Below are 21,220 nucleotides of genomic sequence, written 5' to 3'. Positions count from 1 at the left end.
TAGATGGTGGAGTTTGCGTTCCCCGCCGTCCACGCAAAGGGGAAACCCCGATTCGGCTCCTCGCTGCTGCTGCGCTACCGAGCAGATCAGCTGCTGGGCGGCCGAAGGAACCTTCCCTGGGTCTTCCCCCTCTTGCTGGCGGGCGGGCAAGCGGCGGGCATCAGCGAGGAGCCGGGGTTTCCCCTTTGCGTGGGCGGCCGGGAAGACCCAGGTTGGGGGTTCGGGGGGGTGCTGGGAAGCCCCCCAGGCCGGCTGCGACCTTTTAAAACAGCCGCGCCGCTTCCCAGCTGAGTCCTGAAGCCAAATGCGGAAGTTCGCCTTTGGCGTTTGGCTTCAGGACTCAGCTGGGAAGCGGTGCGGCTGTTTTAAAAGGTCGCAGCCGGCCTGGGGGGCTTCCCAGCACCCCCCCGAACCCAGGTTGGGGGTTCGGGGGGGTGCTGGGAAGCCCCCCAGGCCGGCTGCGACCTTTTAAAACAGCCGCGCCGCTTCCCAGCTGACTCCCGAAGCCAAACGCGGAAGTGGGTTTTTTTAAATTAATATTTTTTTAAAAATCGCGATATAGCGTTTCGCGAAGATTGAGATCGCGAAACTCAAGGGATCACTGTACTAGGAAAGGGGAAAGAAGATATGAGAGTTGGTTGGAAGGAGAAAAAGGAGCGAGTAGAAGGGGTGGGAGAAAGGGGAAGGAGGACATGATAGTAGGAAAGGAGAGAGAAGTTGTAAGAAAGAAGGTACAGTGATACCTTGTCTTACAAACTTAATTGGTTCCGGGACAAGGTTCTTAAGGTGAAAAGTTTGTAAGATGAAACAATGTTTTCCATAGGAATCAATGGAAAAGCGATTAATGCGTGCAACCCCAAAATTCAACCCTTTTGCCAGCCGAAGCGTCCGTTTTTGCGCTGCTAGGATTCCCCTGAGGCTCCCCTCCATGGGAAACCCCACCTCTGGACTTCTGTGTTTTTGCGATGCTGCAGGGGAATCCCAGCATCGCAAAAATGAGTGCTTCGCTGGTAACGGAAGTCCGAAGGTGGGGTTTCCCATGGAGGGGAGCCTCAGGGGAATCCCAGCAGCGCAAAAACGGGTGCTTCGCTGGCAACAGAAGTCCGGAAGTGGGGCATCCCAGCGGCGGCAGTGGGTTTGTAAGGTGAAAATAGTTTGTAAGAGGCAAAAAAATCTTAAACCCCGGGTTTGTATCTCGAAAAGTTTGTAGGATGAGGCGTTTGTAAGACAAGGTATCACTGTATTAGGGGTGGAATAGCCACCTGAGATAGAAAGAGGGGAGTGAAGAGAGAGATTGAGACAGATTGAGTAATAAGATTAAAATTGGGTTATTGTATTACTGTTTTTAAAGCGATAATATATGCATATTAAGGTATATATAATGTTATATATGTAATATTTTCACACACAAACACACTGCAAAATAAAAATCTTTTAATGATGACCTTGCATTAGTAAAACTGGAAGTAGAACCAAGAGTTTTCTTTCTCCCAAACCTGCATTTTCTATTATCTGTTGTACTTCCATTCCAATTGTAAATCACACTTCCAGCTGCTGAATGTAGACCAAGGAGAGTCAAAAAAGGAAATAGGTTGGACACAATCAGTGCTAACACAAGTTAAGGTCTCTCCCTTTCAGGAGTTAAAATGAAGATGATGCTCGGTTCCATGCTGGTCTTGGCAGCCAAGCAGCTTTACACTGAGTATATCTGACACAGCCATAGCATTTTATCCCGGCTATGCCATCATCTTTAATTGCAGTTAATTGTAATAATACTGTGTGATGCATCTTATACAAGACATTTGTGGCCTAAGATGTCAGACCATCTTCCTCCCTTGGTTCAACACCAAGATTGAAATATTTCTGTCCAAACGGATGTTTGGATTTTGTGATCTTGCTTTTGCTGTTATGAGTTTTACGGGTGTTTATGATTGTGTGTTAATCCTGGTGCTGTTTTTCAGTTTGTTGGAATTTTAATCATGGAAAACTGTTATTCAGTTTTTATAGCCTCCCTTTCCTTGCCTGGGAGGGTAGCACAGTCCTTTCTCTTTGGTATACAGTACAGGTAGTCGGGTTATAACAGTTCATTTAGTGCCCAAAGTTACAGTGGCACTGAAAAAATGACACGACCTTTTTTCACACTTATCACCATTGCATCCTCCCCATGGTCACGTGATGAAAATTCCAACTGCCAATTGGGTCACATTTATGACAGTTGCAGTGCATGAGGGTCATGTGATAATCTTTTGCGACCTTCTGGTAAACAAACTCAATGGGGAAACCATATTCACTTAACAATCATATTACTAAATTAAAAACTCCTGTAATTCACTTGACAATTGCAAGAAAGATCGTAAAATGGGGTAAAATCTTAGCAACAGAAATGTTGGGCTCAATTATGGTGGTAAGTCGAGGACTTTCTGTGGTGCCAAGCTTCAGCTAACTATCAGTAGCAAGGACATCCCATTGGGCAGTTCTTGTCATGGCAGCTTTTGCTAGCACCTACCTGTTTGGCAAGAATTATCATGATACAAGATTTTATGAATTGCACTGTACTTCAGCAGTTGTATGAAATAAGAGAACATTTTATATATACAAAGTTGTTGGAAATGTGGAGAGGGGGAAGAGAGCTGATATGGCGAGGAGACTGGTGAGTAAGCAAGAGATAGAACTATTCATAGTATTTATAATTTACAACCTCTCCAGGTTAGCTTCCATGTCACTTTAGTGCAATCAATAATCATCTAAAAACCGATGGTATCTGACGTTTGTTTTTGCTGCAACAGATGCTTCTCTTTCAACCGTGTGTAAACATGAAAACTCTCCTTCTGGACATGTCACGAGGGGAGAACAACAGAAACTGTATTTTGGTCAGTGACCAATAAAAATACATTATATAAAACATGGGTCTCCAACCTTGGCAACTTCTAACACTTGTGGACTTCAACTAAAATAAAGTTACTTTGGTTGTTTAAGAGATAATGCAAATAAAAATCATTAGAGTGCCCTGGAAAATTTGAATTAAAAAGAGGGCAATCAATGAGTGACAAATGTCTCTGTAGAATGACATTACAAAAGAAAATGGACTGCGATTTCAATAGCACATGAGTCACAGGAGCAATGCTAGATTTCATATGGGGTTTTCCTAAATTTCCCTGAGGCGAGAGCATTAAATCTAGCTAAATATAAGGCTCTCCTGTATTTGGAGTCCAAAATATGTACAGTATTTGGTATAGGCACTAAGATCTGGTTGTATATAAACACATATATACATAATGTATATAAACATACTGTACTGGAACCTGACACTATCATTTTAATTATACAATCACATAATTTTTACGGATCCAGTTTCTCTAGAAACCTTTATGGTTCTTCCAGTGAAGCCATCCTAATCTTAGGATCAGACCAAGCTAGGTCAAACTAAGCAGATCTTGTAATACCGAAGGCGAAACAGAAACTGCTGCTTTTTCCTCATAATATGATGGTTAAATATAGGAAAATCCATGTAAAACCTAATACCAGCCCTGGTACTCAGGTGCCATAGAAACCGTAGCCCATGTACGTTCTGTACTCTTTGTTCTACAGGATATTTGCCACCAGCGATTATCTCTTCTTGATTTAAATTTCCAGGGCACTCTGATAATTATTATTTTACATTATCTGTTAAACAACAAAGATAAATTTATTTCTCTCAAAGCAGCAAAATATTGTGATGTTGTGGGCAAGCTTCCCCCACAAACGGTTGCTGACCATTACTGATGATGCTAAGGGAACATTTTGGTTTGTCTATTGGAGATTCTCAGTCACCCAGGTCATGGTTGTCCCAAAGGGGCTTTTTTAAAGAGGCAACTGTTTTTTTCTTTGAAGTTCTTTGGTGTCTCAATCCAAGAAACTTCTTCCGCCTTAGAAGCACCACCTTTGCCTCTTGGAAAAAAACACCTTTGGGATAATTTCGGTTTCGTTTGTCTAAGAGCCAGGGTGGTGCAGTAGTTAGAGTGCAGTACTGCAGGCCAGTGTTCCCTCTAATTTTTTTTGGGGGGGGGCGCAGAAAAGTATAGTGTCTGAGCGGCAGTCCCTTTGGGACTGGGCGGCACAGAAATAATAAATAAATAAATAAACAAACAAACAAACAAACAAATAAAAAACCCACCCTGTTTTGCCTCAGAGAATTTCAAAATAAACTACTGTACTGTGTGTCTATAACAGTGAGCTCATAATAGGGCAACTCTATCAATATCAAAATGCCACTTAAATAGTTGAGCTAGTTTCAAACTAGATTTTGATTTTCTTTCTCTCTTCCTTACTCCCATTCTTTTTCTTTCTCTTTTCCTTCCTCTCTTTTTTCTATCTGTTTCTCTCTCTTCCTCTCTCTCTCCTTCCCTCTCACTCTTTCCCTCTCGGCTTCTGGGCAGGTTTGGAAAACTCTGAGTTGATGATGATTTTTAAGTGAGGGATTGCTCACTGCTCAGCTTAGAGGGAACTATGCTGCAGGCTACTTCAGCTAACTACTAGCTGTAGTTCAGCAGTTCAAATCTCACCACCAGCTCAAGGTTGACTCAGCCTTCCATCCTTCCGAGGTGGGTAGAATGAGGACCCAGATTGTTGGGGGCGATATGCTGATTCTGTAAACCGTTTAAAGAGGGCTGTAAAAATACTATGAAGCGGTATATAAGTCTAAATGCTATTGCTATTATAGAACGCAATTTATTTATTTTTCAATCGGCCAAAGACAGGAATAAAAGTTTCTGCTCTCCTCCTGCTCCTGTTTGCCTGGAGGGCCCGATCCTCCTCCTCCATCTGCTCCGGGAAAGGCAGTGAAGACAGAATCGCGACGAGCCCTCTCCACGCAAGCGGCTGCAGATATTTCTGCGTGGAGGCACTTGGGGGAGGGAGAGGGGGCTCCCTTCTCCCGTAGCCATCCGCCGCCGCCAGCTCACCCTTTTCCCTCTCGCTTCGCCTCCTTCTCCGGTATCCACCGGCTCAAGGTTGACTCAGTCTTCCATCCTTCCCAAGAGGGTAAAATGAGGACCCAGATTGTTGGGGGGGGGGGGGTTTGCAATAGGCTGGTCCTATAAAGCGCTTAGAGAGGGCTGTAAAAGCACTAGGAAGCGGTATATAAGTCTAAGCGCTTATTGCTATCCTCGCCCGAAGTTATTTGAATTTCTCTCTCTCTTTCTCTTCCTTCGGCCTCTCCGCCCCTTCTCCTACCGCCGCGTCTCCGCAAAAGGGTCTCTCCCTCCGTCCGTCGGAGCTCCCCGCGCGCCCGTAAAAAAAAAAAAAAAAAAAAAGCGATGCAGTGTACGTAGCGCAAGGCAATGCGGTTGAGGCGCGTGCTCCGAGGCGGCCGCTGCAGTTCCCCTCGACGAACGCTGGGAGGCTCCCCGCGCGCTGAAGGGATCCGGGCGGGAAGGAGGAGCGCGAGCCGGGCTTTCTGTAGGTGGCGCTTCGGGCGAAGACGGGGTCGTCCCCGCTCTAAAAGCGGAGCGCGCGAGTCCCGTTGGGTTTCTTTTTAAATCCCAGGTAAGGCTGCCCAGAAATGGCAGCTTTGCCGCCTCTTCCCTTTCCCGGCCACCCGCTCAAAGGAAGGGGACCGTCTTCTGAATCCAACGCTTCGTCCCGCGGACCCCAAGTCGGACTCCTGCCTTGAGCTCTCGCCGGTTTCTCCTCCTTTTCCTCCCCCCCGCCCCCCGCCCAGGTTGCCTCAGAAATGACCGCTCCGGCAAAAGCAGCGGAGCCGCTTCGCCAGGAGGCGTGAAGGCGAGCCCTCCGCTCGCTTTGCGGCGCCACTCCCCCTCTATCGCCGCCGCCCCCGCAACCCGGGGCGAATGGGCGGGCGCGTCGGAGGAGCGTCTGGCTCATTCGGCTGCTTATTCCGAGCCTCACACGTAGCCGGAGCGGCGAGCAGCGCGGGGGGCGCCTCCTTTGCCTCCAGTCGCGGCTCCGTCTCAGCCAATGGCAGGCCGGCCGCGCGAGGCTCCCGAGCTGTCGACCCAATCTGGGCGCTCTTTCGCTTCCTCCTCCTCCCCCGCCCGCCCGTCTCCCTTGTGAGCCCCGCGAGCATCCCTCAGCCAGGCGGCGAGTCCGGCGGCCGGGCGCCTTTCTCTGTCTCTCTCTCCCTTTGCGAGGCGACGCGCGCTGCCCTGCCGCAGCCCTGGCTCGGAGCGCTCTCCCCCGCACCCTGTGCGGAGTGAGGATGAGGAGGAGCTCCACCCGGCCCCGGGAGGGCCCGCCTTGACTCCCGCCGTGACGGGGATTCCTGCTCCACGGCGCGCCCACGCTCCCCGCTCTCTTGCTTCGGTGTGCGGGGCTGCTGCAGCGGCGGCGGCGGATCTCCCTTCACCGCTCCCTCCTCCCCGGAGGAGCCCCTGGCTGAGCGGAAGGATGGGCTGCATCGGCTCCAGGACAGTAGGTAAGGAGGGGCGTGGAGGAGACGAGGCGGAGGTTTGCCGCAGTTTTTCGGGGCTCCGGTAGGCGGTAAGATCCGGCCGCCCTTTTCGGGTGCTGGAAGCCGGGCACGGCCTGATGCGGCGAAGCGCCCCGAGACGTGCGGCCGTCCGAGGCGGAGCGCGCGTCCTTGTCTCGAGTTCTGCGCCAGGACCGCGGAGAGGAAGGACCCCCCCTCCCCGCCCTTGGAAGACGATGCCCGTCCCTTCCTGGCACTTTCCCCCCCCCCCCGCCCCCCAATGTGGCTTTTTACCTTCTCTGTCCCCTGGAGGGAATTTCTTAGCTGAGTGATTGACAGCAAGAGATTTCTCCCCCCCCTCCCCGGAAGCCCACAATGCGCTTTTTTGTGGGATGGTTGGCAGAGAAGGGGTGTGTGTGTTTGTGTGTGTGGAGATGCTTCCACCTGACAGCTTCCACCACAGGGATGGCCTGACTGGCATGGGTAGTGCTGGTGATGGTGGTGGTAAGGGTGAGAAGAGGGAGAGAGTTGTTAATTTCCTCTCTTCCTCATTATAAATATTTATTATTTATACTTATAGGCCGTCCGTCTCCTTCCAGGCTCTGGGCAGCATACAACATATAAAAGCAGTAAAAAATAATCTAAAAACCCATTAATTACTATAACCAGACTCAATCTCTCTGCAGTGATAGCTGCACGTACCTCTCCCTCCCTCCTGAGTTGCTGCCCACGCCTCAGCAGAGAACAGCCTCTGGATCCCTCCTACAAAGAGAGAGCTATGCCAGATCCCTAGCTCCTTTGCAAGTCTCCTTTCTTTTAATTTTCCCAACCTTTTTTTGGTTTTTTTGGCCATGCCCCACCTAAGCATCTCTAAAATCCTAATCCCCCCCCCCCCACTCCATGTAATTCTTGCTATTCAAAAAGTGAACTCCTTATTCACTGTTTTTAAAAACTTCCTGGTTTTTAGGCAGGGGAAACCTTGAAAGGCCATTAACATGGTTTTAACAAGGTTCTAATTGCCCCCTGTTAAATTGTCCTCTTGTGGGGCCCCTCATTGGGACCACTGCTTTAAAGCCTACTGGGACAGTCCATCTCTACCCAGTTCAGTTTGTGGCCCCAAGTTCCAGTTTGTGGCCCCAAGTTTTTCTTTGCAGAAAATTGCAAAATAAAATGCTTTTCATAGCATCCATTGACAACTGTAACCGTCCAGGAAATATATCAGAGTGGGTATGTTGCGGATGCTCTGAAACGTAGCCTTAATCAGGTTAATCTTGATCCACCAGGAATTTTAATTAAGCAATAATCAATAGAAATTGACAATCCCATTTAAAGAGACTTGTTGTGTAGATTTCCCCAGTAGATTGGACTCCCTATCATCAATGACGTGGTGTGATTTTGGTGTTTTGTGCCAATGACACAGATACATTGTGAGTAAACTACCTTTCATACTATGCCAGCTAATTATCTTTCTATCTATTATTTTATATTTCTTTTTTTCCAGTTCTCTACATCTCATGAATCATTACAGAGCGTTTAGGCATCCTATTTTAGCTCTGTAACACAGAAACTACAGTTGTTGTTGCATTTATTAAGGAGTAATCCTGTAAAACAGTGTCAGCTCAGAATAAATATACTGAGGATCATACTGCAGGATTCAGCGATCTTTTATTAATGTTGAACTTTATGACCTGGCTGAATTTGAACTTGGCATTTGCAAAACTGTCCCATCTACCAGTCCGTTTTTCTCCTCTGCCATTTCATATTTTTCTCTTTCTCTGTCCCTCAAGCACTGACATTTTGGGAAGTGCAGCAGTAATCAGAATGGAAAGTGTGATTAAGGGAAATTAAATATAGGGATCTATTTAGAAGCTGAGGAGTCCAAGCCATATGGACTAAACTGGATGTGACACAAGAGATTTGGGAATAGACAATGCGCTCTCGCTCGCTTGCTCCCTCCCTCTGTCTCACACGGACACATGCACACTGCTCACATCTAAGTGTGCATGTTTTCCCTGAAGATGAAAAGAGTTTGAGGCCACATTGCTTCATATTGGTAAGAGTGTAGATTGTTTGATTGAAGGAAAAGTGTTTAAAAACTTTCTATTTCTATCCTGTGACCTGGAGGTGAGAAATGATCATGGTTTAAAACTGTTCACAAATTGCTATTATCAAGTCTACTTTTGCACTGTATTGTAAACAGACTACTGGCACTGAAGGTTCAATCCAAAGGCATTGAAATTAGTGGGAGTTGTACCTTTGAATTCAGTGAAATATACATTGCATCCTTGCATGGGGTTTAATTGTGGGGGGGTGTTTCTCCCAGTTGTAGTGTTCTGCATCTTTTTGCGTGTATTCTGCCATTATATATTAATGTTGAAAATCTTGTTTGGCTCAAATTCTCAGAGATTTGGGTATACCAGGAAAAAAACAGTGATTATATATAGAAATTATCTAATACAAATTGTTTGGAATTTCCTGGTTCATTAATGCATGGGTGCCAGTTGAGGAAATAAGATTTTGACGTATTAAGAATATGTAAAACAGCCAAATTATAAAGGATTGTACTTTAGAGATAAATGGATTTTGAATAACATTTTAAGGTGCACCGCCAGATTTTAAGAAAGATTATTGCACGTCTTGCTCATCGACATATTACCTACAGTATTAGCATGCAGTACTGCTGCTCTTTGGTTGTTGATGGATCTGATGAAATGTAGTTTGGGTGAAAACTGATTCAGCCATACATTTGTCTATATCACTTAGCATTTTTTTCTACAAATAGAAATTGTTGAATGGGTGGACAGTAAAATACTGTAGAATAAAAGCTGCATAAAAGCAGGTGAGAGGGTGGGAGGGAGGGAGGCAGGGAGGGAGGGAGAAAGAAAGAGAGAGAAAGAAAGAAAGAGAGATTTGTAGGCTGTACTATTTTATGGTAAAATGTATTGCTTAGTGTTGGTTTTAACTGGAATATTTTATAAGTAAGCCCAGAAAAATAAATAACATAAAAATAAAGTTAACTTTTCTTATTATAAAATGGATAAGGATATGGTAATCTCTTTCAGAGAGAGATATTTACAATAGAATCTTTTACTTTCTATTTAAAGGTAGATTACATAGAATTTAGTGGGACTTACTTCCATGTAAGCGTGCTTGAAATAATTTTTTTGTTATACCCACTACAGAGGTACAATATCTTAAGGGTATGAGAAACAAAAGAGCTGGACTAAGGAAATGCCAAAAGCCATGAAAATCTTAAGTATACCTAGCAATTCCTACCTTAACAGCCACTAAAATAAAATGCCATTTAAAATAATCTGAAATTTGGCAGTTCAGGAAAATTCTGCTCAGTTGATTATCACAAGACTATCCACCCTCTTCAGATCAATGACTCCTTCATGAAATTTCAGATTGCTCATCAGCGCCCTCCCGCCTAATCTATCAAATCTCAAGAATATATATACAGTGGTACAGTAGTCCCTCGCTATACTGCGCTTCACCTACTGCGGCTTCACTTCATCGCGGGTTTCTGAGGCAGTCGATCGGCAGATTTAAATAGCCCGCCGAACTCGATCGGCAGGTTTTTTTAAAAAAAAAAAAATCTAAAAGTGTAAATACTGTATTTAAATACTGTATCTAAAATAAATACTGTGTGGGAAGGGTTTATAAACACTTAAAACAATGAAAACTTGCCAAACAATTACAATATAAATACTTAAATAAGTACTATCAGTCGATAAATTCCCCATCGCGGATTTCACCTATCGCGGCCAAGTCTGGAACGTAACACCAGCGATAGGTGAGGGACTACTGTACCTCTATTTAAGAACCTCTCTATTTAAGAACTTTTCTAGAGAAGAACCGGGTGTTCAAGATTTTTTTGCCTCTTCTCAAGAACCATTTTTTACTTAAGAACCAAAGCCCGGAAAAATTTCCCAGGAAATTTGAGAGTGGCACGAAGGCCCAGCCAGTTTCCTGCCATTCCCCCTTTAATCCCGGCCATCTCAGGCTTTTCTGGGCTGCCAGAGGAGCCTTTCGGTGGTGCTTAAGGAGGCTTTGGCAGCCCAGAGCAAACAATGCATTTTCCTTTCTCTGGGCACTTGGAGAGGGAATAAACCTCTGCCAGCACCCAGAGAAAAGGCTCCCTTCGCTCTGGGCAGTGACTATCCTCCTCTTCTTCCTTCTCCTCCCACCCAAATTCTGAGCTTTTATTCCTTTCCTAATGGGTTTGCACTCATTATTTGCTTTTACATTGATTCCTATGAGAAGAATTGCTTCTACTTACAAACTTTTCTACTTAAGAACCTGGTCATGGAACGAATTAAGTTCTTAAGTAGAGGTACCATTGTATATAAGATAAATCTATCTCAGCATCTATTGTTGTCCTATTATCGCAGCACCATTTTCACATGGTATGGGAGCAGTTCCATAGCGGGTAAAAAAGCATTACAGAGAATCATTAGAACTGCCCAGAATATGATTGGGCTCCAGCTGCCAGCCCTGGACTATATCTTCACATCTTGCTGTTTTAGAAAGGTGCACAACATTCTCAGAGACTCTTCTCATCCTGCTTACAATCCTTTTGGACTGCTGCCTTTTGGCAGAAGATACAGAACAATTAAAACTCGAAACACATGTTTTCTGAACAGTTTTTATCCCAGAGCTATAATTGCATTTAACAATGTCCTAGGAGTCACCATCAGTAAACTGCTGGACAATACTACTTGGTCTGTTGTATGGATGTTGGATGGTTCAAGTGGGAAATTGTGGCGAGTTGAACATGTTCTTTCGGATTGTTATGTATGTTGAGATTGGTCTTTGGCGTCATACGAATTTCGTTTCATGGGTATACTATGTATATACATGCAATGACAATAAAGTATTCATTTATTTATTATTTTATTTATTTATATATCATACATACATAAACATACACACCCAAACACAAAGAAGATAATCATTATCATAAGAATTTAATATTTCTACATTGAAATACTATTTTTATTTAAACTTTTATAAAAACTTTTATTTTTATTCCAAGCTATTTAGGCTGATGTATATAGTCTTTTCCCCTACAATTCTCCATTCATTTGATAATCTACACTTAATATCCTGCTTCTGGTTGCAGTTCCTTGCAATTATAGATCACAAAAATCTAATAAATAAAGAAATAATAAATCTTACTTGCTGATAAAATTTCCTATAAATTCCTGACTGTTGCTCTAATTCTTAATTCTGCAGTCAAAAATATTGTAATTCTATAAAGTAAGCTGTTACCTAAACAGCAGTAATACTTAGAATATTTAACTGAATGGAGATGTATAAACACTACAGTAAGCAACCAGTGTACAGATCGGTACTCAAATTTATCATTTGGATAGAATCCCAGTCTCTGGAATATGATCCTTGTTTACTCTCATTTGAACAACTGTTGTAAGTATTGGCTCAAATTATGCCTTTGTATTTGTTGTAACTGTGATAGTCTAGCAAGTGTTAAAAACATGATGGTATAAGAACATCAGTTAATAACAAAACAAATTAAGGTTATGAAAATGTGGACCTCATGTGTTTTCAACAGGTTTATATATCATTGTGGCTTACAGCCTAAGCAGGGCCTTGTTAAAGGCGAGAAGAGTTGGAGCTAGCCAAAGAGGGGAGACACTATCCTCTGGGCAGGTGCTATGATAGAAAAGGAATGACTCTTATGTCCCATTATATAACATTGATGCCACCCAGAGCATGCCTTATTGTAATCTTGTAATCTAGACATATTGTATATAATTAGAGTTAGGTGGCTCTGAAATATCCAGGGCCTTTGCTGTATAGGACTTTATAGGTGATCAAAAGTAGCTTTTGGAATTAATGTTTTGCAATGTTTATTTAGAAAGGTCTACAATATATACAGGACCACTAAATTACAATATACAAGGTCTTTTGGAATTGATGCTTTCATTGAATTCTGCCACTGAATTTATTACCAAAGTGTATTAAGAAACAAGTGTTTTTCTCCCAGGTGGTATTCCCTCATCTGGGTACATAAACATTTAGGCTAAATGTTTTGATGTGTTCCAAATTGTGAGAAAACTAGTCTATTTTTTTAAATGCTCAGAATTATGCCAATAGTGTCTTGCGGAAACAGGGGAAAAATTTTTTTTTCTACATTTTAAAAAAAATGTATCAAACTGAAATAGGAACATATGTAATATATGGAACATGAAATGCAACATGTTTGAACTAAAGATGCAAGTAGAACAACAGAATTAGTGATAAGCAATGAGGGCTCTAATATATGATTGTTTGTTTGTTTATTCATTTATTGTATTGAGATTCTGCTACAATCCACATGGAAGAGGCAGGGCCTATAGCAGTGATGGCGAACCTATGGCACGGGTGGCACACAGAGCCATATCTACTGGCACGCCAGCTGTTGCCCTAGCTCAGCTTCAGTGTGCATGTGTGTGCTGGCAGGCTGATTTTTGGCTCACGCAGAGGCTCTGGGAATTCATTTTTGGCTTCAAGAGAGCCTCCAGGGGGGTGAGGGAGGGTGTTTTTACCCTCCCCCGGCTCTAGGGATGCCTTTGGAGCCTGGGGAGGGCAAAACAAGAGCCTAGTGGGCCCACCAGAAGTTGGGAAATAGGCCGTTTCCAGCCTCCGGAGGGCCTCCAGGGGATGGGGGAAGCTGTTTTCACCCTCCCCGGGCATTGAATTATGGATGTGGGCACTCGCGCATGCATGATAGTGTGTGCCCACACTCTTTCGGCATCTGAAGAAAAAAAGGTTTGCCATTATTGGCCTATAGGAATAGAAAAAGGCTTAGCGATGCCATGCAGAGTGAACATTTAATAAAAATATAAATTTCCATTAGGCAACAGTTCCTATTGTTATGACAATATTCTATTGTATTGAATAAAGTGTGTGGTAAAAAGTCCTCATTACAGATATTCCTTGTTTAACAGACACAACTGGGATTATTAATTAATTTGTTAAATGAATTTATTCAGTTGCTAAGTGAAACTATACTAATGATTTTCCTTCAGATTTCCTTTGCTATACCACCAGTGAAGGGCATAAATGTGAGTTACTTTTTCATTACCATAGTAACTGAATGTTTGCTAAACAATGCAGTTGCTAAACAAGGACAACATACATTTATTGCATTGAAGAACTGTTCAATTTTTAGAGCAGGAATTTCAGGGAAAACCATTTGTGTGAGACTCTTAAGTTGTTACTCTATTTTTAATTTTACTGACCACACTAAACTTCAACTTTCTGAAAATATTTGCTTGTTTCCAGGCCAAATTTCTACCTTGTTATGGAGAGTCCAGATTATATCCTTACAACATTTTCAAAATATCCCACAAGATCTCAGTTGCCTGATATGCAATCTATTAATTTATTTTACCCAATATACTCCACTTCTATCTCTTGTATGTGAAGATCACCCACACATTATCCTAAAATAACAAAGAGCAACCCAATAACACCCACACTTAATTGGCTACGTTTTCACTGAAGTATTCTGTGTTATCTATGTAGATAATTTGCCCTACAGGCAAATTAGGACTAGATAACTAAGGAGGAAAATATTGTAAGGATTATATTTATGAACTTCTAAGGAGAAATATGTTTGTGAATTCTTCAGTCTGTTGCTGTTCATTAGCCATGATGGTAGGCATAGCTAAAAGGCAGAAGATGACATAAGCAAATGAAGGATGCTGATTTAGTAGCAATAGTAAAGAAATCCCATATTAAATGCTCACTTTAGCTATAATTTAGTTTCCACACCAATAGTGTGAAAATTACTGTGGTGACGTAAGTTAGTGTTTCTCAAACTTCACATACAACTTTAAGGTGCATGTCTTCAACTCCTAGAATTCTGGCTGAGAATTCTGGAAATTGAAGTCCACATATTTTAATAAAAGTTGCTAGAGTTGAAAAACACTGGCTTAGAAAATGGTGATCCCTGCACTGACTGAAGTTTATAGGCCCAAGCCTATATCATTTTTCTCCCAGTTTCTTTCCCCAAATTGGTCAGTCGTATTGTATGCATTTATACGCATTTGCATAAAACATTCTACTTCACATACTTCATGCTTTCCTCTTAAGAGGACTAATTTTTGTCTGTTCATTGGGGAAATAATTAAATCTGAATTTCTAAACCCCTACCAAGTGGGGTTTAAAGATCTTTGACCAAAGTAAATGCATCTCTGCCAGAATGCTTTTGGTTTGTCGTTTTTATTATCCGAGTATCTAGAAGTTATTATTTAGAAGCTCAGGTTGTTAAATTTGAGGATGAAAGCACAGTGCAAGGACTGTCAATTCATAAGGGAGTGAGATCAGCTGATCTGATGCAATACGTACATGCTGTACAATATTTCATTAGAATAATGTTTCTCAGCCACAGCAACTTTAAGATTTATGGACTTCAATTCCCAGAATTCCCTACCAGTTGATTTCTGGGAGTTAAAGTCTAAATATCTTAGCATACTAAGAATGAAAAACATTGGCATAAAGGCAAACACCTCTGTTCATTTACATCTGTCGTCTTTTATTACAGGTTTTAAAATAGGGCATAATATACATATGCAAAAGAACATAAATATACAAGTAAAAGTAGCATATCATTGATATAAAATAAAATATATAAAAAGAAGGTTCATTAAACAGGATTTGTTTTAGAAATGATGTAGCTAGTTGATAATAAACACCAATAGCTAGGCTGAGTTCAGACGCTGCCATGATGCGGCATTCTTTTGTTATGCTGTTAATTCAGCCAAGGCTGCAGACCTTTACACACTTGGGAATCACCTACTGAACTGAGTAAACATGTGTAACTTATTAGAGTTCCTGAGTTTTTCCAAACCATTTCATTTCAGCTCTGAGCTTTGTGTGTCAGTCCGGGAACAATTAACACATGCATGAAATAAAATCTCCATATTAATCAGTAACATTATTTTATAGAAAAGCCTACTGTGCATTATGGTATTAACCGTAAAAGTAATAAAAATGTGTTAAAACAGCATTTTCAAGAAATCACATTTTTCTTTTGGTGTAGCGTATAAAAATCAGCTTTGCCTCCAGTCACAGCAATGAATTTGATAATATATTCTTTGTTCTAAGAATAAAACCTGTCAATTCTCTCAACACATTCTGTAATAAACCCATCCTCTACTTCATATATGTGATTCATATTCAAATCTTTCTTTTAAGTGATATACACATTTACGTACATAGGCATAGTAGTATTTGCTTAGGTTTCTAACATTTCAAGAAATAGCCACTTTTCAAATTTTATCTTCTGGTTTTTGATCCAAAGATCCTGCCACCCTAACAGAAGGTATTTCCACCCACAGGATGTCATGCATGTTGCTGAATATCAGCAATTAGGAGGCAGGGGTATGAACTGAAAAGACAGGACTGTTGACTGGCTGACCTGAAATTTTTATTTTCAAGAATTGCCACCTCCTGCATGGAATTACAAGAACGTTTACTTGTGCTCTAAAGAAGATCTCTACTCTCCCCTAATCTTTCCACATTCAACACAAAGAGAACAAAGTTTACCTAGTGGTTAGTAGCACCGAGTCTTCAGAATAATATACTGTATTGTTGTCTGTTCTTGCAAAATTCTGTGGCTGTGGCAAAGGCAAGCAAGGGTAGTACCAATAGTAATAGGTTCCTTGGGTGCAATCCAAAACAACTGGAGCACACCAGTGGCATTGACAAATTTGCCATCAGTTAATTGCAAAAGGCAGCTTTACTGGGAACAGCTTCCATCCTGCAACGATATTTGTAACACCATCAAACATCCAGATCTGCCTATCCCAGGTTTTTGGTAAGGACTTGATAGGTAAACAAAAATGCCAAATCTAGTATGAACTTCTGGCTGGCTATGCAGTGATCACTAATAATAACTTATGTTATTAAACTCAAAATTCATATAGAGGTTTGCAGGGGGACATTGAACTCTTGATATGCTATTCCATCCGATCCATAAAGTTTATTTAGATTGGTGGTCAAATATTTTGCAAACCACTAATATGTTAAATATGACTCACACTCTCCCCCCCCCCCCCATGCACAGAAAAGAACAGTTAATATATTGCCATATTTCAACCTACAGATTTAACTTGTGCAAATGATGTCTGTAATGGTGTGTGGACCTTGGGACACAGGAAGAAGACCTGTGACCAGATTAGACAAGTGTCATGTAGAAGATGTCTCAGCCCACAGAAGGAATGGCATGGAAAGTGTTTCAGAAGGGACCCTCCCTAGGGGAGATATACTAAAGCCTTGCATGATTCTGTAGTGCTAGTATTCAGAGTTTATGCTTCTTGTCTGGATTACTTTGAAGGTCGTCAAGGCTTAGTGTGATGAAGAACTTCATATTGCCTGTTTTAAGACTGGGAAATGGACTTTGTGCTGTATCTCTGCCATTTTCCCACTTTCACATGTTATTTTAAATCTTGATCTGCAGACCTGCAAATCACACAGGGAGCCCCGTAGACAGCAGGCTTCCCACTTCAGTCCTTCCTTTCCCTCCCTGTGGAAAAAGGCAAGAGGGCCACAGGGCACAGATCAAATAATGACTGTTCTCCAAAGAAATGCTAAATGCTCAAAGACAATGTGCCTGAGCTGGTTTTGCATATGATGTTTGACATTTGTAATGTGCATCAATGTTCCTGCTCTGCTTTAACTGGATTAAACAATCCCCCAAGTGTTTCATTTCTTAATCATCCTGAATCTGCTGGACCCAAAGCTTCTTTAATCATGGTTCCTTTGAGACAGACAGCAAAAATAATATTTTATCTGGAGTGAATTACACATGGTGTTATAGCAAACTTGCTGCTTGTCCTGAAATTGTCTAATCAGTTCTACAGTAAAACCAATCATCAAATTCAAAAGATTCATTGTGAACTGGCAATATTTTTATTATTTAAATAATTAACATGGCTGAATAATTTAAACTTTGTCATTCTGGTAAATAAAGGTAGTCCTCCACCTTAACCATTTGTTTAGAAGCTATTCCCACCATCACCTGATGAAAATTTAGGCACTTGGCAACTGGCATAAATATATGATGGTTGCAGGATCCTGGAGTCATGTGATTGCCATTTGTGATCTTCCAACAGGCAAAGAATGCCTATTAAACCCTGTGGAATAAGCACCTATCATACAGGAGAGGCAATCTTACAACTACTGTAACTTGGCTCTGTTCTATCTGGAGCTTTATAGGCAATAACAGGAACATTAAATTATACTTAGCAGCTCACAAAGTCGTGGTATTACGTGGATGTGCCCATAATCAGCACCATTGGACTTGGGACTAGATCTAACTTCTATGTGATGTTTAAGGGTACCCTTATTTAGAGCAATTGCAGTAGTCCATCCAGAAAGTAACTAAGTGAAGGCAATAGTGCCTCCTAATGCAAGAATGGGCACAATTATTGCACAAGACAAAATTGTGCTAAACTCGGTCTGATTCTGTCATGTCTAAATGAACAGAAAGCATGTGTTTGATAAAGAAGAGATATTAGTTTGATACTATCCATTCATATGTAATGATATTTAATTATTGTTATCGGTTCAGTAATTAAGGCAACAGGCTAGAAAGCAAGAGAACATGAGTTCAAGTTTTGCCTTAAGCCATGAAAGCCAGCTGGGTGACTTTGGGCCAGTCACTATCTTCAGCCTAATTCACATCTCAGGATTGTTGTTCTGGGGAAAATAGGAGGAGGAAGGTGTATTGGATATATTTCCCACGTCATTTGCAAAAATAGTAAAGACAGTATGTACTCTGTCTAAGGTAGGACAAGGATTGAGATCTCCCTGTACGTGACCCTGTACCTTAACCACTACACCAAACTGGCATTGTTTTTTGAGCTACTAGCACCTCCAAACTCGTGTGTGTGTGTGTGTGTGTGTGTGTGTTGTGTCTGCATGTCTGTGTTATCAATGTTAGGTTCTACAAGTGCTAACCAAATAAAACTACCATTGTTTATTTTACTTTTATGATGGATTATGTTGAAAAGTATTTTGCACGTGGAACAATTTTGCACTACTGTTTTCTAACTGCACCGTTTGAGAGAGGAATATATTTATTTTAAACTATTTTTTCCCCAAGAAAACTCTCTTGATCAGGAATAGGTAGCTTTTTGCTTGCTTGCTTGTTGATTGATTGATTGATTGCTTTTATTTCTTTCTTCTTTGTCCGGAACTGATTTCACCATTAGTTAGAGTGAGGAAGCCACTGAGAGCAGGCATTTAATGAAGAAAAATCAGTGAAAGATTCTCTATTTCCATATTTTGTTCTTTTCCTGGACAGCTGGGCCACTTTCGAATAAAGCATATTCTATAACTACTACTCTTTCTTTTCTAAGAAGTTTTTGCATCTGTTTATGAACCAGTTTGGTATAGTAGTCAAAGTGTGGGCCTAGAAACTAGGTAGCTATGAATTCTATTCCCACTTTAGGTTTAAACCCAGTTTAGTGACCTTGGGCCAGTCACTCCTTCTCAGCACAACTCATTTTATAGGGTTATTGTTGTGGGGGGGGGGAAGGGGAGGAAGGATTATTAGTTATTTTCACCATCTTCAGTTACTTATAAAGGAGGGTTAAAATCTAAATAATGAATAAATAATCCCAAGACGTGTGGAAAGATGGAGCCAAACACACTGATTACCAGCATGCCAGCTTCCCATTGTTTAAATCAAATAAATTCTGTTTTGTCTAGAAAGCCAGGTGGAAGAGAATCTAAAGACAAATATTTACCGTATTTTGTCAAACAATCCATGATATGAGCATGCACAGTTTTTGCTTCATCAACTTTCTATGAGATTCTGGGTCTATAAAAAAATGACTTTAGGCTCACAGATTTTAATCTCCTTTCTAGTAACAAGTCGTCTCTGTACATTAAGTTTAAACTTATTTGATTCCAATTTGTGCTGTGAGAACATCTGCGTGGAAGCTTCATTTTTGCCAATGAACTTTACCATTTCAGTGTTGAGGTTCTTGAGAAAATACTTGTTTTAATGTTTTAAATATGGTTTGATTGATTTGGAAAAAATATTCCCTCCTTGCCTTAAATCACTCTGCTCTAGAAAAGTAAGGTAGAGTACAATGTATAACTAGTTTGAAACAAACAAATATTTCTGAAACTAATAAAACATGCACTAACAAAATTTATTATTGAATTTTGCTTCTTGCCAAATCACGATTAAACCAGAAAGTCCTAATTGGGAAGCTGTACATTGGCTTCTTCTGAATAAGACAGGATCTTGTTTAAAATTGGGGTAAGAGATTGAATTTGGTAACCAGAAAGGATGGAGAACTTTAACTAATTTTATGATTCCTGGTTTTGCTAGAAGCTTACAAGCTTATAAATGGGCAAAATATATCTTGTTCTAACTTGAGAAAATAGCATTTTAAATTAGCTAGTGTACTGCACAGTAGGAGAAAGGATGAAGCTCTTCCAGAAAGAAAGTGTTAATAGAAATCAGCCTGACATTATTAAAAGAACAGAGATGGACTTCAATAACTTCAGTAATGCATTAAAGTTGATAAAAGAAATAGAACAAAATGACAGTGGACTTCAAGGACCAAGAGGAGAGGAGAACAGTAGCTGTAGGAATGCATTGTAAAAGACAAAGATGTATTAAATCTCCCACCGCAAAAAGGCGAAGAGTGGCAAGTTATGCAAGTAGGTTACAATCCTAGATATATTTATCTGGGAATAGGCTCCACTGCAAATAATGAGATGTATTTTAGATTTGTATAGCCTTGCATTGCAAATTAACTCAGACATGCATTTTCATTCTTTTTTCCAATAAGTTTTATTAATTTTCTTAAAATAGACAAAACCGACACATACATTTAACATAGAAATGGGGTTGTATCTTCCCCGCTCATTCTAGAAGTAAAATTTCAATACAGAAAAAAGAATACATTCAAAAAATGCTTAAGATCAACTTATTACTTTAAATGAAAAGAAGAAATTTGTTTAACTTTTTATAATAAATCTTCATACATAAACTAATTCTAGCATAACTCTTAAATCATATCCCTACTAATTCTAACATAACACTTAAATCATATCACTACTAATACAATTCTCTTATTTATTTATTTGTTTATTTTTACTTTTAATATTTCTTCTTGTTTATCCATATATACACTTTGTTCCATATCTCATAAAATTCTGTTTCTTCTTGATCTTTTAACTGTCTTATCATATCCATTTCAGCGCAATCTAATATTTTTTTAATAACTTCCTCTTCTTTGGGGATATTTTCCCCTTTTGCATTTTCATTTTTTAAGGCAACAGCCTATCCAATGAGATTAAAAACAGAACAAACAATGAACCTTGCAGTAAATATATGATGTCAGGATATATATTGCAAAATACATATTATGCAATACAAATAAATTGTTGGTTTTCATACATGACACCTGCATGTTTCTAATTCATAGATATTTATTTGGGAGTCACTAATTGTAACTTCATTGTACATTTGGTTCCTTCATGCAGTAATGAAATTGCTGTGGTGCAGCAGTGGTCAGAATGCAGTGTTGCAGGTTAACTGCCCACTGCCTGGAGTTTGATCCTGACAACTCAAGTTGACTCTATCTTCTGTCCTTCTGAGGTCATTTAAATGAAGACCCAAATTGTTGGGGGCAATACGCTGACATTGTGCTGCTGTACAAGCTCTGTGGGGCTTTACAGAGCACGCTGTACAGCACTCTGTACAGCTTTACAGAGTGCTGCTGTAAAGCTCTGTGGGGCAGTATATACCATATTTTTTCAGAGTATAAGACACACCAG

At 40.9% G+C, this 21,220-nt stretch overlaps 1 protein-coding gene across 1 annotated transcript in view; it reads left to right on the top strand.

The window, feature by feature from the left end:
• The first annotated feature begins 5,900 nt into the window (after positions 1-5,900).
• Positions 5,901-21,220, top strand: part of FAM131B (family with sequence similarity 131 member B) — a 62,869-nt gene continuing 47,549 nt past the window's right edge. The window contains exon 1 of the mRNA XM_070736169.1: positions 5,901-6,412. Within this exon, the coding sequence (XP_070592270.1) occupies positions 6,385-6,412 (28 nt within the window). The 5' untranslated portion in view covers positions 5,901-6,384. The remainder of the gene's footprint in view (positions 6,413-21,220) is intronic.

The sequence above is a fragment of the Erythrolamprus reginae genome, chromosome 2 (genome assembly GCF_031021105.1).
Source record: "Erythrolamprus reginae isolate rEryReg1 chromosome 2, rEryReg1.hap1, whole genome shotgun sequence".
Classification (NCBI taxonomy): domain Eukaryota; kingdom Metazoa; phylum Chordata; class Lepidosauria; order Squamata; family Dipsadidae; genus Erythrolamprus; species Erythrolamprus reginae.
This window is presented reverse-complemented; position numbering and strand designations above follow the sequence as displayed.